Raw genomic sequence first — 27499 nt, 5'->3', positions numbered from 1 at the left:
CCAGCTGGGGTACTGCTTAATACTCTGGATCATATTTTCCTTTTATGCTACTAACTTTTGTCATTTTAATCATTGTTGATCATGTTTGCATTCATTGCTTATGCTCTTTTAATTTGTGCATCCTTATTCTCTCTTTGACTATAACTATATGTTTAGTGCTGTGGCTTGATTGCTCCATTTCTTTTTGAATGATGTCAAAAGGGGGAATATTTAGCACAAACTTAAATAATGCTTGAGTATGCTTAGTCTGATATACATTTATTCTGTTGAACATTAGGACTGTGGCTATGCTCTGGTGGCTATGCTCTGATGATTAATAAGTTTAGCTCTGATATACATACTGAGATACATACTTTGATTGTTATGATTTATATGCTCTGATGATTACTTGAATATTGTTATGATTTATATGCTCTGATGATTACTTGAATGCTATGATAAAAGTTCTTACAATGCTTAGAATTTTGGTAAGTTTTGTTTTGTTTAGTTTTATTTGAAATCTTAAGTTATAAACTACTTCCGATGTTTTGATTATGCTTAAGTTATTTTAAATATTTCTAATTAATAGAGTAATTTGTTTTTAATGTATGCTTGGTAAATTATATTGTAACGAGTTAATTTACTAAGTAATGTAGAGTTGTTTTAATCTCGAACATGCTCTTCAATATTGGTTTTACTCTATTTTGTTTAAGTTTGTTTAAAAAGTTTGTCATCATCAAAAAGGGGGAATTTGTTGGACCTCTTGAGTTTTGATGATGACTACACTTTATTTAAGCAAATATGTTTTTAGAGATTGTGTGCAGGTCGATATCCGGTCGTGATAATGATCGTTCATAGTACCTATGACTTAGCTTATGGAAACGTACATGTCAAAAGGTTTCAAAAGAGGTTAGGAGAAGCATATCGCTTGGGATGTAAAATGGAGACAACAGATCTACTGTTCCTAAGTTGGATGCTCTAGCTAAACTGAAGTCTGGAGACAGCGCACTGTTCCTAAGCTGAAGGTTGACTACGTTGACTGAAAATTCTGGTTATTATATTTTAATTATTATTTTTATTTAATGTATTTAATAAAATTAATTTGTTGCAGTAGTAATTTATTAAAATTAATTGGCACATCGTTTTTCTTAAATAAAATGAATTAACGTCCTTATTTTCTTAGATCCTTTACTTTAGGATCTATTTTTAGTAAATATTGGATTTACTAAAAATAGAATTAGTTGTTGTTGAATGGGTCTTAGCTATCATTCTTAACCGTCTTCATACCTACAAGTTAGCAAGTAACCATTCGTAATAAGCATAACCGTTTCTATTTATAGCAAACACGTTCCAGCAATTAGTACTGGAACAGGAACAGCTATTGAAGAAACTGCTGCTTGAAGGGAACAGAAGCTATTTTAGGCAAATGGGAACAGCGGTTATTTCTGTATGATTTGACTTAATCAAATAACCGTATGTTTGGTTAATCCACATTACTCCCATGATCTTTTTGATAATGGAATAATGGATTGGAATATTCCTTATTCTTAGGGATTTTAGCTCTATAAATAAGAGACTCGGTTATTCATAAAAACTTGCCTAAGTATGAGCTATTAAATCATACGTAATTATGGGAGAATTTTTACAAGAAAATTTTGTTTTAAAAATGCCAATTAATTTATAATATTTTCTTGTGCAACTTATTGATTTTATTTTTAGAGAATTTTTATTCTTTTGTAAGGGTTTTTGAGAGAATTTGTAATTAGACTCGGGTGAGTCTAAGGGGGAAATTAGATAGCTTTTAATGAAGCTAGAGAAGAGGTTAGCTTTGAGTAAAGCTAAGGAGAAAGCTTCTAGTAAAGCTAGTGGTGAGAATTAGCTTTTAGTGAAGCTAAGTTTGTTGCTTTGAGTGAAGCAATTTGAGAGAGAAGAGTTGGCCTAGTTGATGCGCTTCGAGTGAAGTAAGATGTTTAATGTAATTGTAACGAGTTGCCTTAAACATAGTGGAGAATTTAGAAATCCCGAGGGGTCGTGGTTTTTCCTTCTATTTAGGCCTAGAAGGTTTCCACGTAAAAATCGTTTGTCTCTTTTAATTATTTCGCTCTAAGTTTAAGCTTTATTTATTTTATTCAATTCCGCAAAAACAGGGCAAAAACGCTTAAACTAGTAACAACAACAATTCACCCCCCCTCTTGTTGCTATTCCCGTTCCTAATTGAGTCTACAGGGCTAATTTTCGAACCACGCTGATTTTAATTTCGAGCCATATGGTTCAAAATTTCCCATTATGTAGTCAAGAAATATTTTGATTCTTAATTAATTTTTTAAGAAAGTTCAAATTGAGAAAATTATGTTAATAGATCTTATATATGTTATACTAAGTTTTTCTACGTATTTGACATAAGAATCCAACCTCTAAAGCACTTTCAAGAGTTTATATATTTTATCCTTTTTTATTTTAAGTCTAAGATAGGATAGAAGTCATATTAGAACTTTTGAGATCCATTTGACAGTTTTTATGTATGTAAAAGTATGTTTTTAAAGATATTTTGAGGGTGAATCCATTTATATTCTTGAGTTAGATCTTTAGGCTAATCGTGAATATTCTTCTATTGATACTTTTTTTGCTTAAAGTGATTGTGAAGAAGAAGATTGGCTTAACAGGCTTAGTCCATTTTCAAGTATGTTTATGTTCTTGTGGGTGCGTTATTGGTATTGACTGGTGATGATTTTTTAGATTTAGGGTTTTGTGTTGCATAATTTTCAATTGCTCTATGATCTTTAAGTGAGAGCATGTTTTTGCCAAAAAAATAGAACAAAAGGGGTTTGGATTGTTTTCCAACACTTAAAGTACATAGATGTACGATTTGTTGCTCAATGATTTTACAAAAAAAAATTACCTGAGAGTGCTTAAAACAATGATATCTTTTTCACTTATCTAAATATCATTACAAATATTTCATTTTAAATAACATAAATCTTTTAACTTATTGTTTAGACCTGAAACATCCCATGTTCAAGATCTCAAAATATGTCAAAAAAAGCTTCTAAAGTGGTAAGTTGTTGCTATGTTGGTATTCTGTGTTGGTTGTGTTGTATTGCTGATCTTCTTTTGTTCCTCCCAAAATATTGTTGTTGTGTTGGTGTTCTTGTTGTGCTGGTATTGTTGCTATTGTTGATCTTTTTTTTCCTCCCTTAATATTTCGAAATTGGTTGTTTTGTTCTTCTTTATCATTATTGCTTCCAAAAATATTCTGATATTCGTTCATGTGCCCAAAATTAAGTTGTTGTTGTTAATCATTCTTGTTGTTGGCTTTGTTCTTCATGAATTTGGCTTCTTGTGGTTGTTTCATCAACGCTATTCAGTTGTTGTTAAGCTTCTTGAATACATCCTTTATAACCAATTAATTTCACCAACTGTTTCGTAGTTTTAGTATTAAGTTTTATGAATAGATGTTGAAGGGAATCAACAACTTACTATTTATCCAAATTCAGATAGTCTGGTAAAGTCCCTTCCCTTACTGCCTTAGTTTTGTTCATATGTGGGATGTGATAATCAAAACCACCTTGTCTTTTCATAACCTCAATCATGCATGTTTGTAAAGTGATGAACACAAACCTTAAACATTAAGGACTTAGATTGTCAAATGCATTACTCACAGCCATTAGTAATTGTGTTACATTGTATGCTGCTTTTTGATATTACAAAGTCTGCATTGATCTAAAGTAACCAAGATCTAGTACATTCATGTTAGTGAAATTTGGTTGTTGTTGTACAAACGGTATATAAAATCCATCTTTCGTTGCCTCCTATATAGACTCTCTGTCATTGTGTGCTATATGAGGCTTGGCATTATCTTTTTGAATGAAAATGTGCTTTGACAATCCTTGTGGCCATTTTGTTTTAATAGTTAGTAGTACATTAGTTATCAGCATTGCTCTCATATGCTCTTTGGTTATTGATTGTACTAGTTTAGTTTCCGATCCCCCCTCCCTCCCCCCTCCTCCCTTGTTCTTTGAGCTTCTTTTTGCAAGCTCTTAATTAATAAAAGGCCATATTCCTATCTTACCATAAAAAAATACATCACCATTAGTTGAAAAAATTGGCATTACAACAGCACACATGAACATAAATTTTGGTATGAACCTTTTAAATTGACATTCTATGTGATTCTACTGTACCCGGAGCTAAATAATAAGTTTGTGTTCCTAGGTTAATAGAAAATGCTTTTTATCTATATGAACAACATTAGTATGTGGCTTAAGCTTGAATGAATCATATTTTTCATCATATTGACACTTAGATAATGTAAAACTTAACCTGTGCAGTTTGTTGTTTTCATTCAAAGTAGGTTTAATTGCTTTTGTGTGTTTTCTTATGACTTTGTTCTTCTTCCACCTACAAACTATTGACTGTGAGACCTCCATATGCTTTGCAATTGAATGTTAAGTGCAATTCAGTTCCAATTTGATGAACTTGAAGTTTTCTTCATCAAATTGAATTTTGTTTGGTGCTTGTCTCCCAACCCTCTTGCTATTAAGGTTGGTCACCGTGCTATTATTTAACATTTGCTTCTTCACTTCATTCTATAATCTTGTTATTTTCTTCTTACATATTTGAAATTCAATTGCAAGTGAATTAATTGTACCTAGCATAAGTTTTTCTTTTTTGTTTAATGTAGAGAATAATTTTTACATTTTTTGTGCTCTTTGTTAAGTACTTAGATTTTTTTTAGGGAGCCAAAATAAGGTTGTTGTGTAATTAATGTGCTTAGTTGCTTGCTATTTATTGATGATGATCTGAATTTTGGTGTGAAAAGGTCACTGTTTTTATTTTAGGAGCAATTTTGAGTTTTGGTGTAAATCTGATTTGTTGTTTGCATTTTCATTTTCAGTTTGGTTTTTGATTTGTATTTTCAGTTTGGTTTTGGGTTTTTAATATTCATTTTTGGTGCTTGTTTTGAATTTTCAGCTTGCACCCTTGATTGTTTTTCAGTTTTCGGTCATTTTAATTGGGTTTCTAAACAAATTTGGGTATTGTGGTGAGATCATTTTAATTGAAAATTTGATTGTTTACTGTTGGTGGCAATTTATGAAAATATTAAAGCATAGATTTTTGGTAATGTGAAAAATTCTAAAGTCAATAATGAAAAAATAATACGCAATCACATGATTAATAAAGATTGTGACCACACCGAAGCCGTTGAAGAATTGAGAAGGCTATCCGAGATTAAGTAGTCGATCTATGTAACTTTCTATATTTGTTGAACTAATTAATGTATTTTCGAAAAAATATTGTATTTGTAGGACTTATTTATGTATTTTCAGCTTAAATTAGTAGATCTATGTAATTTTGGTTGTGAAATGAAAAAAATTCAACATTTTTAAAAGGAATTAAAAATCATAAAATTGGAGGGAATCATTAACCTCCTAATCAATTCATTAAAAACTCTTAATATCTCTTTTTCTTTCCAACCCTTATGGTCCCATTTTGACCCACCTTAGCTCATACTTTATCCTCATCTTTGATGACCTAAAGAAACTAGGAGGGAGTATCTTTAACTTGATCATTGCCTCATTACTGGTACTGTGACGTTCCGTATATTTTCTAAAATATATGTGGAGTTGATAAATCTTGTAGGTGATAATCAGTTTTAGTAAGTGTCGGGATGAGTTATCCCACATCGATAAATTGAAAATGGTGTGCACGCTTTATAAGCTATTAGAGATCTTCTTCCCATCGCCATATGGTTTTGGGATGGTATATATCTCCTTGGCTTATGAAGTGTGTGCACTTGTATCCCCCCGTTAATATGCTGACATTCACAATAAGTCCAGCCTAATTTAACATGGTATCAGAGCCGATGGTTCGATCAACAATTTAAAAATGGTAGGTTCGAAAAGAATGGCGTTCCTACCCTAATTGATTACTCCCACATGCGAACTTGACGGGGGGTTCGCATGTGAGGGGGAGTGTTGGGATGAGTTATCCCACATCGATAAATTGAAAATGGTGTGCACGCTTTATAAGCTATTAGAGACCTTCCCATCAAATGAATAACAAACTCATTTTCCCTTTTTTTCTTCATTTATATCTCCATGAATCATGCAGTGCTCATTTGCCATGTTTTGACAGATGCTGTTACACTTGCTGCGGTTGCATTGTTAAACAAATATAGCTTAGCATCTCTATATATCGCCTTTGTTGGATAAACCCAAGATGTAATGTAGGTTCTTCCGCCTTGTGCAAACGCTTCTATGATAGAATGATCAACCAAAGCTCTCATGGATAGTTTTTCGTTGTTGAGAACAGGAACATCGCTACCATAGATGTCTTTGACTATCGGGTGCAATTGATGACCTAGATAAATCCGTGCGGAAGAAGTTCTTGAAGCTGGTATGGGAGGTTTTAATAACATAGAAATAAACAGGAGTCTGTTCGGACAGCTGATCATCAGCAAGAACCAGAAGACCGAATGGTCCAAGAGCACCTCGCTGAGAAGCTCCCTTGCTAGTCGGGCAACTAAAATTCTCTTTTGAAACTGGTAACTTTTCCAGTGCCTCTTTTTCTATGTCAAATTCAGCCACTATATCAATCTCGGTGGCTGAGCTGACATCCAATTGCAAAATTGATCCTGCAGGAACTTCTACCTTGTCGAATTCCTTTACGTTTTTCCTCAGCGTTTCAACTTCCTCCACCGGCCATTGAACTAAATTGGCTTTCGTCTTTTGGTCATACAACACAGTTTTTGGAAGTGCCTGAAGAGAAGCCCATCCTTTTTTAACATCAACTGCTTCACTATCAGCTTCGGTGATCCAACCCCACAAGATCCGTCTCTTCTTTTCTTTATCATAAAATGTCTTGGAAGCATAAAACCTTCCGTAATCATATCTTAGTCCATAACCAACATCAATGGCAGCATTATCCGGGACCCATGTACCTGTATCTTCATGATAAGTACCTAACGCGTAATAATCATTCCTATCATCATCCATACTCGCTTTAAACACATGTTTCACCAATGGGTTGTTAATGGAAGTATCAACCCCATTGGGCTCTGCTTTCGATACAGGATAAAAGTCGACACATTCCCACATATCGGTACCAGGCACAACATGAAGAATGTTGCTTAAGAGCTCATAATGCTTAAAATCAGTGGTGTCATACACAAGAGAAATGCCGGTTTTGTTGATCTTAGACCCGATTGTCAACCTCCATTTTCCCTCAGAGGTGAGCCACGCAGTGGTAGGATCTCGAAAATCCAATTTGTCGATCTCTGGAGGGGGAACAAGGACCGGGTTACCTGGGTATTTGACCCATTTTTGGAGAAGTGGATCAGATAAATCAGCAGGGTAGGCTAGATTTTGGACTTGACAGTAAGTGTGAACCATTTGTTAATCCTAATCGGTTGGCCCAGGAAGATGATCAAAAATCAAAGCAATGAGCTAAAGAATCACTTTGAGCGAGGTGTAAAACAATTTGTTATTCCTTCACCAACAACTCAATACAACAACCAGCCTCTTATGCAATTAACTTGAGATCTTAAAATTCTTACAAGGAGCTGAAGATAGTTTTAGAATAGGGAGTGAGTTGTGAGAAAGAGAGTGAAAAAGATGAGGAAAAAGTGGTTTAGAGTACTTTTCCTTAAGAAACAAAGGAATTTGAGCCCCTTCAACTTACATGTAGTTGGTAATCTAGAGCTTGAAGAGCACTGTAGCAAATCTTGGAGCTTCCATTAGCCTCATGCCCCCTCCATTGCCGCAAAAATCGATTATAAACTTACCCCTTTCAAAAAGCAATACAATTGGCAAAAAGAATCACTCATAGACTCGCCATCTAAATAGGCCATATAGTTGTACCTTGTGACTTTGTGCGGTTGGATATGAAAGATCTCCAAACATTCCTGATCTTGGAGAGAGCTATGTTGAAGACAATCAGGGTCATGGTGAATTGTGAGAGCATGTAATGAGGTGGTCTTCCAATTCTACAAAACTTTGAAAAGCATGATGATGAAGCAAGCTTGTCGCGTTCAAGTATTGCAATAAAAGAAGTCCTTTTTAAAGATTTGTCTTCATCAGATCTAGCCTTAGGTTGTAAGCATCATTCATAAACCACACGCCCTCAATGTACTGTGCATAAATGGCTTAAGATGTGAGGTTCACAATTTCACATATAGGACAAAGACACGGAGCATCTCAGTCACAACACATGCATCATTGATCATACATTCGATACAACAGAGTTATACATCAAATACAAAATAAGACATCAAAAACAACACCAAACAAAAACAGACCCTCCTATGCATGAATATGATGCAAAGGTGTGAAAATATACATAACACAGCATTACCAACTGGACCACCGTATTTCCCCTGAGTGTAGAGGCTGGAACGAGTTGATAACATTTTGATACTTCCAGGGGGGGAAATCATTGCTCATAGCAAGATCCTGGGCCAATAGGAGCACGCCGAGCATAAAAATTGGTAACAGGAGCAGCTTGAACCCCACGTAAGTTCAAGAGGCACCTGAAGTAATGCAACCGAGGCAGAGCTGTTATGTTTATATTTCCTCCCGTTGTAGCTTCTCTCCTGCTCCATAATCGTTCTAGATGGAAACAGTCTGGCAGTCAGGGAACCAAACAAACACAAGGATATACAATTCTAGAAATTTATAATTGCCTTAACAGAATCATACATTGATATAAGGGCAAATGAGCAGTCTAACATGGAGATTATTTCTACTCATTATTAGGGGGGCGGGGGGAGGAGGAGGGTTTGCACTTTGCAGGTCTTTCTTCCTGGATTCCCAGCCTTCAGCTAATTAGGAAGAATCTAATGCTGGGTGATTGCATTCCCATACTGATCCCATTTGAAATCAGATTTATCACAAAATTCTAACAAACTTCTGAGACATTAAAGCATTAGATGATTAAGAATAGATTTTCCCATAACAAATTTATCACAGGTAAGACGAAGGGTCTTGCTGAACTACAACTTTTATCACAGATCAATGCGGTCTGGTTCAAAAGGTAGGTATCTTGTGAATCAGTATGCGTGTGAGACGTAAGGGAAATTCCCCACTCCAGTGCGTCCTCAGTGGGAATTGAACCCAAAATCTTGATGTTGTGAGGTACAATCCCTACCAGTACAACAAGCCAGGCTTAGTTATTTGAAAATATAATGAGATATAACTTCCAAACATGGATCATTCTGTCATGGTCCATTGCAGGATATGGGACTTGTCCTACATCGGTTGAGTATGCAATTGGTGTGGGGTTTATAGGAAAATGGGCTCTCTCACCTAATAGGCTAGCTAGTCTTTTGGGTGAGCTCTCCTGTTTGTCCTGTAACGCATTCTTAGTTGATCGAAATTAGAGAATAATCTAAGACAGTGATTTGGAACTATTCCCCCCACTTTTCCTAAAACAGCAGTGTTGAAAATGAGACTAAAGAATCACTACAAAATTAAGATGCCATCATCATCCTCAAAAACCAAAGAAATACTCCAAAGTTCCAAAATTCTCGGTTAAAAACAATGGGAAGGCAAGATGTGTATACGACCATCAAAGAATCACTTAAAAGTTAAGACCATTCCCAAAAAACCAAAGATATACACCAAAATCCGGAAATTTTTCAGCAAAATATAATGGGAAGCAAGATGTTAATAAGACCATCAAATAGAGTACTTTCCTACTTTGTCAACTGGACTCTTCAGTAGCTCAAGTGCCTGTGTCGGATCCTTGACACTCAAACATGGGGTTACGGCACTTGGACACTATTATGCACCAACAATATTGTTTATATCCAAATTTAGCCGAGTCGAACACTCGGACGCTTACTTATCTCGGATGTGGGTTCCCAAGTAAGGTTTCCTAGATCCCTGAGCACACATGTATAAAAAAAAAAAAAAAAAGAATCGAAACGTATGCAACCTACTCCCAACTACCCTTCTTAAATATGATATCAAGCTAATCTCTATTAGTGGCCCTCAAGCTATAAAATCACATACTCCTTTGTACCTTTGAATATGCCACATTGCACAAATCAAAGTGAAAGTTTTTTGGATAAACAGTAGCAAAATAAAAGCGATAGAGGGTGTATATCATTGGAGATCTGGGTAGAGTAAGATGTCTCAAAGCTCAAAGCAAGCAACAGATGACTGAAAAATTAAGAAATCATCGTTGTGGGTGCAGTGAGATTAATGTTATATTGTTGTAGGAATCCTTCAGCCAATAATTTAAAGATGAAAAAAAGCTATATCATAATTATGATTTATGGAAATGCACCAGATGGGTGGACCTGAAAATCCAAAAGCCACGTACGGGTTGTGTTTAGTTTACTGATCATGATTGTTTGTGAGCGCTGAAATCAGCTATGGAGAAGTATACATATGCAAACATACTTTCTTCTGTTAGGCTGAATTTTGTCAACTCCTAAAAAGAGAATAATGATATGTATACCTGCAGCAGCAGCAGCTCGAGGCCATATTGTTTGCTGAATATTTGAAGTATCAGCTGTCTCACCCCACATGCATACTTGTCCTCCAAGAATTAACTTTTGCTGAGTAGTATTGGTGATTCCCTCCAAGGGATCGGCATTGTAGACAGGTTCCCAAGGGACATCTAGATGATCAAGGTACCAGGCATCCTGATTGCTGAAGATACATCTGAAACCTTTTGCCACAGCCTTAGGACAGATTCCAGAAACCAACCTACCACCAGTTGCATTTTTTTTTATACATAAATATCAAAAAAAGAGAATCTTATGTGAGAACATGGAATGGAAGTTCAGATGCACATGAAATGCACGACATACCAATTATGCACAATTGTTCTTGGATTCATCTTTGAAGGGAATGATATAAATGTTTCTTCCCTGAAATTAATGATTTGCATCAGATGTTATCTATGTGATACAAAAAGCAACAAATGACGCATACCAGGCTCATCCACAATGTAAAAATATGGTAACGGTCGCAATCACTGATGGGAGTGATGTAATTATGGTAACGCCTACATATCAGTCGAAAGCATAAGATATTCCTTGATACGGCCCAAACCGCAAATTTTTTTCCACCTTTACAACACAGGAAAATGATTCATTTATTTTGAAAACCTTTGCAATACGACCGCTGCAATGTGACGAGATGCGGCCTTGTTTTTACATGGTTTTTTCTACTATTATGGCGAAAAAATTAAAATAACAATAAAATTATGACTTGTTCAATCGAACCCCACAAGCCCGACTAATAAGTCTGCATTTATCTTGTTCTTGAAACATAACTAGATCCCTTTTTACGAAGTTTTGTACTTGATAATTATGCCATCTCACATTGAAATAATCCCCTTTCCCCATTTACTTTTCCCATTCGACGTTTCTTGAAGTCCACGGCTCCATGGCCAAATTTTACCATTAATAAGTCATTGAATAACCAATTTTGTAGAGCACAGTTTAAGAAGCATTTAACATGAATGTTTTTTTATATAGTAGATCAACTTGAGTTATAAAAAATTATCACAGTAACAAGATCTTGGCTTAGTTTTATCATGTTAATAAAATGGAACAAAGCTTTATAATTTATCTCCTCTCTTAATGAATTGAATTTCAATTAATCGAATAGGAACAACCTCTCTGCAAAACAGGGTAGGCCAAGTAGTACACAGACCCTTGTGCATGAGGTTGTCGGTTTTTCTCAGTACCGAGGGCCAATCTTTATATTGAAGATATACAAAAAACAGACAAGAGGCATACCAATTAACTGGAGTCCGATTGTTTGAAATAGCTATTTCCTGAGCTCTAAGTACAAAATACTGATATGCATCTTTTGAAGTCATATTATGATCAAGCAACCTGCATTTAAAAGTAATAAACACTAAATGGGGTATTCAACAAGGACAAATCAATTACAAAAACTTGGCAGAAACAAATCAATCACATAGATGGAGTAAGATTGGGGGACAGTAAGGAGAAGGATCTTGGCAGAAACATATCAATCACATAGATGGAGTAAGATTGGGGGACAGTAAGAAGTGAGAGGGATTTGCTAGACTTGTTCCAGTTTAGTTCAACGTATAAAAAGTTCAGGAAAGTAGCAGAAGAAGAACTGTGCAAGTCTCATGAGTAGTAAACTGATAGTCTCTCTAGGCACAAAATTCTTTTTTCATACATTTCAACCTCTAGAAATCAAAATCAATTCTCCGCCCAATACAAAATAAACAAAACTTTTGCTGCAGTTGTGCCCTCATTTTCTTTCCACCACTCAACTATTGGAAAAACCAATCTGTTTTCACCTTAATAAAAGAAAATTTTCAAGCCATTGTAGTTCATGCATTAACCATGAAGCATAAGTTGGATAGTTTATGCTGTAAAGGTTCATTCTATATGAAGATCGTCGTGGGCCATTTTTGGCAAGATATACCGACAAAGACATTCTTATTGCTTAAAATAGGAGGGAAAAAGTTGGATAGTTTAATTGTGCAGGAAGGTTGTATGGAAGATATGCTACTCTGCATCAAAATTAAAGAAACCAAGCAACCAGAATATATTTGAGGGTGGAACACAATGACACTAGTATCAAAACCACAAGTTGCTTATTTGAGACCATTATATAGCGGGGTACTACAGTCAAATGCTATCTTCTGCATAAAATTTTTAAGTTTTTCGATTTTGTGGATATGCCTTACATAATGATGATATTAAAGGCCTCATAAATTTTTTAACCCAGTACGGTTTCAAAGACTGTCGATATCAACTCGCAGAACAAATATTTCCAAACCATAAAGGGAGCTTATGCGTAAGTCCTCCACAATAAAGATAATATAGCTGATACAAGGATGAAACAGGCAATAAAATGGCCGATACAGACAAAGTAAATGTTATAAATTCATGTTGCATGGAATACAGTTTATCGTAATCTGTACTTCACAAAGTGTAATTAGTACCATTTATTCAGACCTTGACCTGTTAGACCTACTTTTGCATATAGCTGATTTCTCTTTGATTGTTTTCTAATGAATTTATTACTTATCCGAGAAAACATTTACCTGGTTATTGTAAGTTTGTAACAGATTAAAACTGGAATCCAATAATAGAATTTAAAGTTTTTACACCAGGAACCTGTATATACACTTCATGAAAAAAGGGGAAAGGAAAATGACATAAAATGAAAGTAGGGTACCATTGCTTTATGTGTGCTGTGGAATTCCAACACCCTGTCAAAATTCAAAAGCACATTAAAGTTTAAACAGGAAGGTAAGTACAAACCAATCATTGTTGAAGAAATTGATAGAAGCACTTAGCATAAGCTCAACACAGAAATAAATTCTAATTTCTGACCAAGAAAAATTGGGAAGAACGTATTCAGAAAATATCATTAGAGCCTCATAAAAATGACTGAGATATAAGCACAGTGGGCTTGGGCTAGAGAAGTAGTGATCAAATATAAAAAATTGTATTCATTCTCTCGCAGATCACCTCAAAAAATTTTGGCAACTAATACCAATATATACCAAAGAAAGGCAAACGCCAAATACAAACAACAGGCAACTAAGCTACCAAGACGCTAGAATACTGACTATGCCACCACCCAAGCACATAGCCAAAAGAAGCTCATAAAAAACAAGCACATAGACGCTAGAATACTGACTATGCCACCACCCAAGCACATAGACGCTAGAATACCTTCATTTGTGTCTAAATGAAGTTAGTATTGTTGTCCAACTACTAAAAGTATCTTGCAAAATTAGTGCTTCATAGTAATGGTTTGTGCATTACCTTCTTTCTCATAAGTAAAGTTGAACTCACTACCTTTCAAGCCTCCTAAAGGAATCTTCATAAATTTGATATGCCCTCTCTAATTATTAGATACCAGTGTTCTATTCCTCCATCTTCTTTAGATGAAACGTGCACTTTACATGAGCAAAACAAGAAAATAATATCGGACAGCTTTGCCTCTGATCATTTACTTTCCAGAAAAAACATTTCACCGTTTCTGATACCTTATTCAAGAATTAAATCGTTGATATTTCGGAGTATTGATAATAACTCCTATATGATTGTCATGAAAAGTAGTCCAAACTTACGATATAAGTGATAACATATGTGTGATCCAAACCTAAGTTCTCAAACACTTGGCCACGACGGATTGTCAGTAATTCTGGACAAAGTTTGTAGAAACTTGTGAAAGGTAGGCAGAGGGACCAATGAGTTGTCGGCTGTTCCACTCAAGGAACTTTTCTGTCAGTTACTTTGGCGCAGTTAAATGCCATAAGATCTTAGTTTTGTGTCCTTGATTGCTGCACATAACGGGAGGTTATGACTGAAGTAATCCGATTGAAATTTTACATTGGAAAATAATAATGAAGTGATTCAGTGGTAGTTACTCTTTAGGTACTCATCATAGGGATTTTGAATGGTCAATAAAGGGAATTGAGTTTTATTTTTAAGTGACTTTGAGACAGAAATTTCTGTATGAAAAGCTCTTAAACACATAAAATCCCATTGAACCTTGCAAATGCCTAATGATTTTATCACTGTTAGTGGGAGTTCATGTGGTTCCGATCATTTATCACAGGTGAAATATTAAGCATATTAATTGTTGTAATCATGCCTGGTTGTAAAAAGTTTTAATTGTATTGTAATGATCACTTAAATTAGGTCATTGTTGTATGTTTGTGCTAAGTGTGATTATTAGCTTGTATCTTGTACTGTAAAGGGTGGAACCCAACAGAAACAAGTAAGATATTAACCTAATTGAATTCCGACAAGTTCACAAGTTATCATTTAGTCCAATTGATATGATAGAGATCCAGATAAGCTCTTCTAGCCATAGTGCAAAATTAAGGCTGCATCACCGTATCACAACCATATCATAAAGGTCTTTGAACTTACTACAACCAGAAAAATGGAACGTGACAACTGTAAAACCATTGGCAGTAACTTTGTACTACGCTTCAAGTTTATATCAAGAAAGAACCAACTTACCAACTTATAGTATGGCTAACTTTAAAAATAGGAAAATTTAATTTTAAAAATCCCAACTTTGTGTGATTTTATTTTTAAAATCCTAACTTTCTATTAATATTTAAAACTCCCAACTTTGATGGCAATCTAATTTAAAATTCTTGAATGACTACAATCGGTAGAACAAGTTATCTTTGTTGTTTTTAGTTCACAAATTTTTAATTAAAAAAGGGAAAACCCCTAAACCCACCTCTCCTCCCAGCAAGCAGCCACAACCTTAGCCGCCAACCCTTGAACCACTTCCCCCTCAACACCTAGCCGCCAATAAACGGCTCCACACTTGCAACCCACCAACAAATCCACCCAACACCACCACCCTAACATTCATCCCCGCCCAATAGCCACCTAACATCACATCCACCCAACACCGCCCACCTGATTGGAAAGCAAGAAAAGTGGCGGCGGTACATGTGGTGGATTTGGTGGTGGTGGGCTCTGCATTCCAACCCCCACCTCAACGCCAAACAACCCTAAAAATTCCAACCAGGCCATCGACAAACTGTTGCACAGAAATTTTAACCAGGTCGTGGAAGTCCATATGTCACTCCTCCCCACCACCAAAATTCCTCTCGACCCTTCATCTACTGTGCAAAAACCCTTTAACCTTCAGTTTGTTGGTAGTTAATGGCATTTTCCAAACAAGTAGTGGTGGTGGGCGCTGAATTTAAGATCGGGTGGTGTTGGTGGTGTTGGTGGTGCTTTTGTGTCGCGAGAGGTTGTACTGGTGGTTTCCTTGGGAGGAGAGGGGAGGTTGGAGGGTGGTGGTAATGGAGGCAGTAGGAGTGTTAGGGGTTAGGGGTGAGGGTTAGGGTTATTTTAGCTTTTTTCTTGCTTTTTTATTTTGTTTAAGTTGTTTTTGTAATTTTAAAATTTGTGAGCCATTAAAATTGTAACACGTGTTATTTTTAACCTCTTATCCAGGTTAACAACTAGTTGAGTGCTTTAAAATAAATTATCTCTAAAGATGAGATTTTTAAATGAGTATTAATCCAAGTAGGGATTTTACTTTTAAAACAGCCAAAATTGGGATTATTGATAGTAATTTTCCCTTAAAAATATTATAGAGGGAGATTACCATGTACCAAACAATAGATTCAAAATATACATGATAAGATTGGAAAGCTTTGAAACGAGAGATGGAATGAAAATCCCTTAACATATCACAACTTTAAAGTTTAAACTAAAGGTTTTGGAGAAATTAAGGAAAAATATTAGATAAAAGTATCACCAACAACATCCATCAATTGACTTAAATATCATATTATTGTGGCTAAAACATTTTCTATTGTTTATCACCATAGAAAATGTTATGATATTGGATAATGTTTATCTGCTTATCTGCTTATCTGCGCCCTTGAACAAAAGATAAGCAGATAAGCCACGGCGCAGGAGTAACACACTTCAGAATTTATCACCATAGTGATATAAATCCCCCAATGGAGCAAAATTTGTGAAAAAAATAAAATAAAAAAGCAACATTCTTCCTGCTACATTCTAAGACAAGGACAGAGAACAGGAACAATCTTATGCTTAATTCCTTTACTTGATCAAAGAGCTACTTAAATAATATTGGATAATGCAAAACAAGCAACTTCAAAATGAATTATATCAAAATACCTGTATTGACCTCATCACCTCCTAAGTGGAAGAGCTCAAATGGGAAGATCTTTCTCAGATCTGCAGGGCATTAAGAGCCAATTTTTTTAACTAATTGCTATGAACAGGAGTATCAAGAATCTATGGATTAATATGAGAATTGAGAGTAATTGCTTTGGCATAATATCTTAATGCAATTAGGTCTTAAGTTACATTTTAATATTTACATACTAGTGGTTCAGATTTCAGAATTTTTGTAATATAATTATATTCGGGTTAAGGTTGAAGGATCTAGATTGAATTAGTAGCATCAAGAACTTGAGATAGGTTAAAGCGTTCATCATAGAATTGACCTGTCAAGATTCCAGAAACCACATCAAAGGTAAAGTTTTTTGAAACATCCAGTGGCTCTTTACAGGACAACGAAGGCCAAAGATCAGGATACCCGACACCCCTGCACAAGGAAATTAAACATATGAGCTTGGAAATTGTGATCATCAGGTGACTAATTAAGATGAAGAAGATAAACAAAGTATGCTGAGGACAGACCCACAATACATGAACAAACATCAGTTCTCAAAAGCATACACACTCTCAAAAGAACGATTAATCTTCCACGAATCCAAGTTATATCAATATATTGAGCTTTACTAACATATGTAAAGAAACGTCTTCATGAAAGGCAGATTGTACCAGCAACGTTTTCAGCAATTGTGCAGGATTCAAAATACAGAATATTACTTGTGCTAAACATTAGTTGCGCCCAAAATGGTATGTGTAAAATTTACAAGGCTCAGTATTTCAATTCAAGAACTTTAACTTAAAAGAACCTGAGAAACATACAGAAGTAAGACTCTAGGAGCCAATGTTACAGAAGATGATCAAATTTCAAAAATTTAGGGTGATTACCATAAAAAGGAAAATCTCCCCTACTGGCCTAGAGACCAGGGCCGTAAAAAGGACATTACATACCATGATTCAGCATGACCAGGAACATCTATCTCTGGCATAACATGGATTCCTGCAACCACAAATACAAATCTGATAAGAATGCATACAAATAGAACATGGGGCTCACAATTTATAAATTGTGACACTTCATAGCACAATCTGTTTTCGACCTATAGGTATGATGGAAAGTCGCACACACTGCACAATGATTTTAAATTTAGAAGTTACATAATATTGCTTTACATTTTTCATAGAAACTCAATTGAGGTTTCCAATAACACGGATTCAAGGTACCCAATGACCCTAAAATAACTTCTTCCTAGGAGGGGTAGGAGGCAGGGTTCGATATACGTAGCCTTCCCCTTGTAGATTATAATACAATGAGGGTGTTTGTGATTGACCCTTGATTGCAAAAATTGCAAGGCCTGATGTAATTATCTTTACCCTTGTAAATTATAGTAACAAAGAGGTTATTAGTGATTGACCCTTGATTGCAAATAACATCCACTCAAGGCCAGCCCTATGAGGGGTAAGAGGGGCTTGCGCTCTGGGCCCATCCCGAAAAACTAGAACAAGCCTAACCCACATTGATATTTATCTAATCTTGATACTCCTACTCTTTCATTTCAATATAATAATTAGGGGCTCACAATTGTTATCTTGCCTTGGGTCTCTCGAAACTCACGACCCTGCATCCACTTTACATATACAAGAAGCGCACATGGTTTGATGAGCCATTTTATTCTACTCCGCTATAATTAAAGAAATATAAAGAGATATAGAAGATGGAGTGAGGAGAGAAAGAATCAAACTTAAAGGAAAAATAGCAGAGAGAGAGAGAGAAATTAAACTTAAAGGAAATAATATTGAAGATAGAGATAAGTTTTATTGTCCTCATTGAAGCATCCATAGGTCATGAGTTTTGCACCTAAATGTGAATTAGCAAGTGGCATACTGGCATGAACCTTTGTATTACAACCAAATCAAAGGGCATGAGGATCCTCCACAATAGCACAGATTCATACAAATATCAGAATCCTTGTTCTCTCCTGAAGTAAACACTTTCTACGAGCCATGAAGTAGAAGTCAAAGAATGTGATGCAACAGTAAAATATAAAAGCATACCTCTTGCTTTTGCAAAGCTGCACGTAAGCCGCCACATATACATGAAACAGGAAAGAAAAAGTTAAAAAAAAAAGCCAACAATGAAGCAATTTTGAAGAAGCCATAGAGGGAGAGAGAAGGAGGAATGTTGAATAAATAGCTACAACAATTAATGCCAATGGGTACCTATAACAAGTAAATATGACTATCAATCTTAATAATCTATAAAGGAGTATGTTATATAAGATATTTGTAGTCTTGATAGTTCTCCAAAAACCAAGTTAGGCTTTCTCATTACTTCCTTCAGAAACTGCCTTATACATTTTAATTTTGTTCGAATCAAATATCCTTATGTACCATTATTAATACATAACTATTAGAAACATGAAAACACTTCATTGTCCATGCTTAGTTCAAACATTTCTCAATTCACAACATCAACAACAATGTCAAAGTCATAATCGTAATATTACATGATCGACTACATGAACCAAACAAATTAATCTATGGATCAAGGTTACAAAGACTATATTTATTTGGCCCAATTTAATACTAATCTAAAACTAAGAAAATCAATTCAAATTATCATCAACATATATTCTCCCTTTTCATTCACTTTTGTTGTTTATCGTTGGCACACTCTGCACTACTAAGATTCTTTCTAACTGTGTGTCTCTTTTTGTCCATCCTATAAAGATCTTTCTCCCTTCTCTCAAGTTTAACTTATTGTATAGCTCTTTGTACAATTATAGCTTTGCCTCACACCGCTTATTTTGTTTTAGTTTGGGCGTTCGTGTATGTACAATGTTCTTCGCACTTCTAAATTTTCCTAAAGCTTAATAGAACTTCTTAATAAAGGTAGTTTTCTCTCTCTAGCTCTCTATTTCTGCACATAATATAACTCCCAATCTATTCTGCATCACTGCCATGAAGATCAAAAACAATGTTGAATCGCATCGCATCGGCCACGTTTAAAGGTTTACAAAAAACAGAATAAAAGAACTGATACTTCACGCGTTGTAAAGGTGTCCAAAACCAGCGTTTTAGGCCGTATCAAGGGATATAGTATAATCTATGAAACAACCAAGAAACTGCTTTGAAGGTATAAAAGAAAGCAAACACTAATGCAAACTTACTTGACAACTTCATAAGCATCTTCAACTGTGTATCGCTCCCACCTTGAGTATGAACCCTTCCACAAATTCGGAAATGACGGTGTTTCAAGAGGAAAAGATTGCTCGTCCACGATATGCCAATGAAGAACATTCTACTGAATAAAATTTTCAAACACGAAAACCACAAGCAACTTAAGAGAAAGCAAAACCCTAGACACATGGAAAAATGCACATTCTAAGAGAAAAACGTTGGCTAGAACCAAAACTTACAAGTTTAGCATATGACATTGAATCAATAATTTGCTTAATAACAGCAATAGGTAAATAATGACGAGAAGTGTCTGCAAAAAACGAAAAATGTAAAAGGGAGACCACAATAAAAAAACATAATAAATCAGCGACTTTCATTAATGAACGTGAGATATTGACCTTAGACAGGGATTCCTCTAAGAGAAAAATGTAGAGGTAAATTACCTACAAGAAGCCCGCGGTATGCAAACGTTGGTTCGTCTTGAATATAATAAGGAGCCTTAAATATTTTTACGGATTTTGATCCGTAATCAAAAGTGCATAACTGGCTGAAAGTCTGCATGATGTTTTAAAGATAAACTTATACAGGAAAAATGAATACAAGGGAGTGAAGGATCTTTTTGAGAAACAAATATGAAAATGAAAAAAGTAGAATTAAAAATACAAAAGGAAACATAAAGGGAATATCTTAAATTTTGCAATCCACTAAAAAGAATATTGGAAAGAATTTCATTAGAGTTATTACTTTAAAATTTTAGTATCAGTTAAGGGGGAAAAAAAAGTTGGTTCTTTTAGTTCTTTAAAATAGTAAAGCATACCAATATAACGTGAAATCATCCTATTTCACATTTTCTCATGTGACAAATTAAACCATACAAAGTATATAGAAGCTATGATATCTATCATTAATGCAAAGTGCATTCACCCTATAAGTGAGTAAGCAAGTGCATATACAAGTGAATATCCCACAATGGAGATGAGAAAACTACTAAACCCTTGTCCAAGAAGCTCCTCCATTAGCAATTAATTTTCGACTCTAGGATGAAACCACAAACGGATTATTAAGTGTTCCAAATCTCTTCTCTTTAATGAATACAAAAATAACTTTTTGCAAATTCTTCATTGAATTTTCCAAAATGTGTCTTTCAGAACTATAAGAAACAAACTTTTGAAAAATAAAACAGCAATCAGGCCCTGCCCACTAGAAGGATCCCCATGAGCTGCTCACTGTGACGGATAAAATTATCATCAATACATAAACCAAAGTTAACAAAACTAAAAAACATGCAATGCCGTAATGGATACAATAGTCAAAACTTTCAAGAACTCAGGAGTAATATGACATTTCTCTTCTTCAACGGTAAGTGCAAGCTCACTGTAACTTACTTCTATGATACATTATTTGTAGCAAAGTATGATGGATATTTGGTGCTAGTGAGCTTAGACAATAATTTAAAGAAAAGTGGCCCTTAATTTCTAAAGGTTTCCGCTTTCTAAGACAAATAGTAGGCGGGCAAAATTTCTCAAGTGCAATAGAAAATGAAGGACATGCAAAGTTTTACTACACAATTTTTTATATTTAAACTTCTAATTACATGCAATCAAATTCCTAGATGGATAAGCAAAGTGTTAAAATAATTTAGAAAAATCTAGGATTTTAATCAAACATAAAAAATATCTAAACTAAAGAATTAAAAAAATAAAAATATCTAAGATAATATAATAGAAGTTCCTAGAACAAGTAATTAAAAAATGAAAATATCTAAGATATTTTAGTAGACTTGTAACTAAACTCATCACTATAAATACCCATTGATGTAATCAATTTTTGGGAAATGAATAAGAATAGTCATTTTACATATTCACTCATCTTTTTCTCCAAATAAAATCAATTAACTATTTTTCCATCTAAATTTTCCTACATCTGGTATCAGAGCTAATTAAAACCAACACCTCCAAACAACCTAAACACATTAACCAATATACTACACAATAAAATAAACCTCTAACCACAAAAAAAAAAAAAAAAAAAACAAAAAAAAAAGTGACCTCAACCATTCATTACCCCATGTTAATTGAGTTCCCACATTTAAGGGAGAAAAATATGAACAGTGGGCTATACAAATGACGTCAATATTTGTCTCTCAAGATTTATGGAAATTAGTACAAGAAGGTTATAAGCAATCACCCAAAGATGAAACAAAAGAGTCATCTTGGGATGAAACAAAAATAAAACAATATAAACAAAATAGGATAAGGGATAAGTATGCCCTATCCCTATTATATCGTGGAGTCGACGACGCAATACTTACAACGATCATGCCCGCAAAAACAACTACAGAGGCTCGGAGGATTTTGAAGACAAAATACAGAGGCTCCAAAGAGGTAATTCTTTTTAAACTCCAATCACTATGGAGAAAATTTGATAATTTACTAATGGCACAAAATGAAACAATGCATTTATTTTTTGGCCGAATCACTAATATAGTCTATCAAATAAGATCAAATGGTGGTAAAATAGAAGATGAAAATGTGATTCGAAAAATATTAAGGAGTCTCTCACAAAAATATAACATTATTGCCACGACAATTGAAAAGGTTAACAAGAAAAATTTATTTCAATTAAGCATACCCGAACTAATGGGATCAGTACTTGCACATGAAGATAGATTAAAAAGATTTAACGAATAACCACTAGAACAAGCTTTTCAAGCTAGATTAAAATTTTCTAATGGTGAAAATAAAAATAGAAATTGTAAAAATTATGAAAAAGAACAAACATCAACTAATCGTAGCAAGGGGAGAAGAAATTTTAAAAATCAAGGGAGTCGAGTAAATAATCAAACTGACCTTTAATGTAAATTATGTAAAAAAACTAACCACAATACTAATGATTGTCAGTATAAATGTAAGAGGTGTAAAAAACACACTCACCTCGAAAAAGATTGTTGGTATCGACAAAAAGAAAAAGCAAACTATTCCAAAAACAATAATTACGGAGAACAAATATTTTACACTGGATTAAATGCACAAGAAAAAGTAAGTGACATGGTATATTGATAGTGGTTGTTCAAATCACATGACTGGCAATAAAAATTATTGTCACTCTTGACGAAAATGTTAAAACACACATCACAATTGGCGACGGTAAAAAAGAAGATGTCGCCGCAAAAGGGACAATCGCCGCTCATCAAAATTAATTCATGAAGTTTTCTATGTTCCCAGACTTGCACAAAATTTATTAAGTGAAGGCCAATTAATTAAAAAAGATATATGATTAAATTTGAGAATAACAAATGTCAAATTTATGATAAAAATAAGGGTTAGATAATAACAACTGTCGAAATGACTCCCAACAAAATATTCCCATTAAAATGCCATTTGAAGAAAAATTGGCTTTAAGCTCAATAAATGATAAATCCACCTTACGGTGAGATTCTGACATCTAAATTTTAACAGTCTAAAACTATTAAAACAAAAAGAAATGGTAATTGGACTACCTTCAATAAAAAATGAAAGAAAAATTTGCGAAGGCCGTATATATGGCAAGATGCACAGATTACCATTTCTTACCGCATCTTGGAGGGCAAAGGCTCCTCTAGAGGGTCTTACCAAGAATCCGTCTCTTGGCGGAAAAAGATATTTTCTTTTGTTTGTAGATGACTATTCCCGCATGTTGTGGGTATATTTCTTGAAGAAAAAATCAAAAGCTTTTTCCCACTTCATGCAATTCAAAGCCCTCACAGAAAACCAAAGTAGGCATTCTCTTAAGATTCTTGTGGCGAAGAATTTACAAGCAACGAACTCAACAGCTTCTGTAAGAAGCATGGAATTAAAAGAGAACTTACAGCAAGACATACACCTCAACAAAATGGTGTCGCAGAAAGGAAAAACCGCACTATAGCAGAGATGGCCCGCAGCATGATGCAGGGTAAACATCTACCCAAAAGATACTGGGCCGAAGCTGTTCACACGGCAGTATATATCCTCAATAGATCTTCTACAAAAGCAGTTAAGGATTTAACACCATATGAAGCTTGGCACAAGAGAAAGCCAAGAGTAGAGCACCTCAAAGTGTTCGGATGCGTAGCTTATGCCCACATCCCGAAGGAGAATCGGGAAAAGCTCGATGAGAAGGGAGAAAAATGCATATTCATTGGATACAGTCACGAAACTAAAGGATATCGCCTCTACAAGCCTGAATCTAAAGAATTAATCATCTCTAGAGACGTAATTTTCGACGAAGCAGCCGAATGGACGTGGAAAGAAAAAGAAATTGAAGCTCGCGAAGGAGATACTCTCCCAAGATATCCAAGTGAAGAAGACGGAGTAGACCAACCAACAAACCCATACACCTGGAAGTACAAGATCATCCCTAAGCTCAAGAAGCCAAACATCACGTTCAACTCCTCAACATCAAGAAACCCGAAGATCAACACGAAATCGACAACCGTCATCATGGCTACAAGACTACCATTGTGACCAAGCAATGATGGCTCTCTTCTCTAGTGAACCAAAAACATTTCAAGAAGCAGCACAAGAAAAAACATGGATTGAGGCTACGAACGAAAAAATCAAAAAGATCGAGAAGAATCACACATGGGAACTTGTAGACAAAGCACAAGACAAGGAAGTCATAGGACTCAAGTGGGTCTACAAGGTGAAACATAACGATGATGGCTCTATCAACAATTACAAAACAAGGCTCATAGCAAAGGGATATGCTCAACAACCAGGAATCGACTTCAACAAAACATATGCACCAGTTGTCCGCATGGAGACAATCAGAACAGTCCTGGCACTAGCAGCACAACATCAACTACCAGTCCTTCAACTCGATGTCAAATCAGCATTTCTAAATGGAGAACTCGAAGAAGAAGTGTAAATCGAGCAACCGCAAGAATACGTCATCAAAGGCCAAGAAGACAAAGTATATCGCCTTCAAAAAGCTCTGTACGGACTCAAACAAGCACCCCGAGCGTGGAACATCACATCGAAAATTATCTTCTCCAGCATGGTTTCATCAAGAGTCCGAGTGAACCTTCATACAAGGTAACAATTTTCTCATTTTATGCCTGTACAGGGATGATCTAACCTATATAGGTACACATTCAACAATGATCGAAGAATTTAAAAGGGCTATGATGGAGGAGTACAAGATGACAGACCTTGGTACAATGAAATACTTCCTTGGCATACAAATCAAACAAAGCCCAGGAAGAATATTTTTATCACAAGAGAAATATATGCAGAAGACCTTCTCAAGAAATTCAACATGGGTGAATGTAAACTGCTGGCTACACCAATGGCAATCAATGAGAAGTTATCAAAGTACGAAGCAAACCAAAAGTCGACGGAGCAATGTATCAAAGCTTGGTCGGCTCTCTTATTTATCTCACACATACAAGACTAGATATAGTCAACGCTGTCAACATCGTATCCAGGTTCATGAGTAAACCGAACAAGGATCATCTAACAGCAGCAAAGAGAATTCTCAGATACATTAAGGGAACGAAAAGCTATGGGATCATGTACAAAACTGAAAAAGATTTCAAGCTCACAGGATACACCAATCTACAACATAAGCAAGAGACACCAACTACAATGTTCTGTGACAACATGTTAACAATAGCAATGACGAAGAATCCAGTGTTTCATAGCAGATCAAAGCACATCGAGATACGACATCACTACATTCGCGAGTTAGTAGACAAGAAAGAGATCGAACTACAGTTCTGCAAGACGGGGAACAACGCAGACATTTTCACAAAACCCATATCAACTGATAGATTTATCGAGTTCAGAAAACAACTCAGAGTTCAAGATTTTTCAGATTAGGAGGAGTTTTAAAATAATCTAGAAAAATCTAGGATTTTAATTAAACATAAAAAATATCTAAACTAAAGAATTACAAAAATAAAAATATCTAAAATTAAAAAACAAAAATATCTAAGATATTTTAGTAAACTTGTAACTAAACGCATCACTGTAAACACCCATTGATGTAATCAATTTTTGGAAAATGAATAAGAATAGTCATTTCACATATTTACTCGTCTTTCCTCTCCAAATAAATCAATTCACTATTTTTCCATCTAAATTTTAAAGCAAGTTAAATCATATTAGAAACGTATACCTCCAATGCCCGCAATGCACCATATACTGTATTAGCCTGCAAGAAAGACAAAATCAGTTGTTTTTTTTTTTTTTTGGCTTGTACTCATTTTCAGTTTTTTTTTTCTTTTTTATAGTTTTTTGTAAGAAAAATTATCAGCTGTCTGAAATTGAATAAGTCATCAATATGTGTACCTCAATTGTGGCAACACCAACAATTGACTGATCATCTCTCCCAGAAACTTTCAAACTATAGCTCTCATCCACTCCAAATTGAAGCTGAAAACATCAAAATTCACACTAATTCAATTTAATTAAAATCCAAGCCATTAAAAGAAAACAAACACAGCAATCAAAACAAAAACTAAAACCTCTTCATCCGATGAATGAACAATGATCTGAAGAACACTAATGTCATAAGCAGGACCTCGGATAGATCGAAATTTGCGAGAAACCTTGGATGCATGAATGAAGATCAGACGTTTGTAACGGAGAAAAGCGTCGGATATGATCATAGAATTCCCGGAATAGGAGATGGAAAGGTCGGGATCGACGGTGAGAGTGAGGTTGCCGGAAGTGAAATTGGCCGGCAATGGCCAAATGTAAGTGAGAGAGTCATCCAGGGAAGAAGATGAAGAGAGAGAAAGGGGTGTAATTGTGAGGAAGAAGAGAGATAAAATGGCGGCAATGGTGGTTGACAATGGAATCATACTTTTTGGATCGTCAAAAGTGGAATCAGGAAGGATTGACGAGATTTTTGGTTTTGTTCCGACAACCGCTGACTGTGGGACTGTTATCAGTTAACATGGTGTTTGCTTAAAATTTAAATTTGGGGTGACATCATAATGTACAACAGTGGCTGTAGTTTAGTAAATTTTTTGCCATCCCTTGTTTTGGAGTGTTTTCAAATTTTATTTTATAAACTAGCTTTATTTTATTTCATTTAATTTAATTAGAATTTATATGTTGTGATTAAAAATTTTGGTATTTTACTTGTGTGATGTTTCTTTATTTTTAAACATATTTTTATTTATATTCAAGAATGGACTAAGAATTCTTACAGTCAAAGATAAAGGAAATTAATTTTATATGATGAGAATTAAATATTTGAAGGTTTTAACCTTCAATCACTATTCTACTAGACTTACTCATTATTCTCAAATCTCAAGGCTACTTTTCTAAAATAAGGAAAATAAAATCAAAGCACCTCGTTAAAAGGACCATTCTAATCCAATTGAAATCGAGCTTGATTTTCTTCTTTTGTAAAATCGTGTCATCAGAAGGGGTTGCACTGTTGAACTCTTAGTAATGATAATATAAATGTAAGGACTTAGCAAATTTAGGAGACTAAAATGAGGGTGTGGCATGTGGGTTGAAGGCAAAGGAAATGTTTTTCAATTAGGTTTATTTTTAAGGTTTTTATATTCGGTGTCAGCTTTTTCACTATGTCATCACTCTTTATAAATTGAATTTTGAAGATTTCCCTTAACTCATTTCATGCTTTCATATCTCTAACTTCTTTTTAAAAACATGCTTCCAATATCGAAACAATATGGTTGATAAATTTGATCACTAAAATGATTCAGTA

General features: G+C 34.8%; 2 protein-coding genes across 2 annotated transcripts; both read right to left on the bottom strand.

Annotated features, from left to right (window-relative positions):
* Positions 1–5419: 5419 nt before the first annotated feature.
* On the bottom strand, positions 5420–7918 carry LOC130802400 (acid beta-fructofuranosidase 2, vacuolar-like). The gene is given in 2 exon segments (XM_057666406.1): positions 5420–6320; positions 6322–7918. Coding segments are annotated over 2 exon segments (1287 nt in total). The 5' UTR covers positions 7371–7918; the 3' UTR covers positions 5420–6082.
* A 147-nt stretch (positions 7919–8065) lies between these two features.
* LOC130802394 (beta-hexosaminidase 1) lies at positions 8066–26844 on the bottom strand. The gene is made up of 15 exons (XM_057666400.1): positions 26283–26844; positions 26107–26190; positions 25934–25969; positions 20242–20353; positions 20038–20108; positions 19789–19919; positions 18674–18690; positions 17570–17618; positions 16951–17051; positions 16619–16678; positions 13158–13191; positions 11732–11830; positions 10796–10855; positions 10441–10691; positions 8066–8585 (listed from the first exon to the last, which is right to left on the bottom strand). The coding sequence occupies exons 1-15, from the start codon at positions 26619–26621 to the stop codon at positions 8410–8412; spliced, it is 1620 nt and encodes a 539-aa protein (XP_057522383.1). The 5' UTR covers positions 26622–26844; the 3' UTR covers positions 8066–8409.
* Between the last annotated feature and the right edge of the window lie 655 nt (positions 26845–27499).

Source organism: Amaranthus tricolor, chromosome 16 (genome assembly GCF_026212465.1).
Source record: "Amaranthus tricolor cultivar Red isolate AtriRed21 chromosome 16, ASM2621246v1, whole genome shotgun sequence".
Classification (NCBI taxonomy): Eukaryota; Viridiplantae; Streptophyta; class Magnoliopsida; order Caryophyllales; family Amaranthaceae; genus Amaranthus; species Amaranthus tricolor.
The sequence above is the reverse complement of the archived record's forward strand: the minus strand, read 5'-3'. Positions and strand labels throughout refer to the sequence as shown.

Bases quoted from the DNA above. Each gene is read 5' to 3' on its own strand.
- LOC130802394 (XM_057666400.1), bottom strand. From the start codon at position 26,621: ATGATTCCATTGTCAACCACCATTGCCGCCATTTTATCTCTCTTCTTC. The intron at 25,970-26,106 runs GTACACATATTG...TCTTTCTTGCAG, and splicing joins TTGGTGTTGCCACAATTGAG to GCTAATACAGTATATGGTGC. The intron at 20,109-20,241 runs GTAATTTACCTC...CGTTTTTTGCAG, and splicing joins ATACCGCGGGCTTCTTGTAG to ACACTTCTCGTCATTATTTA.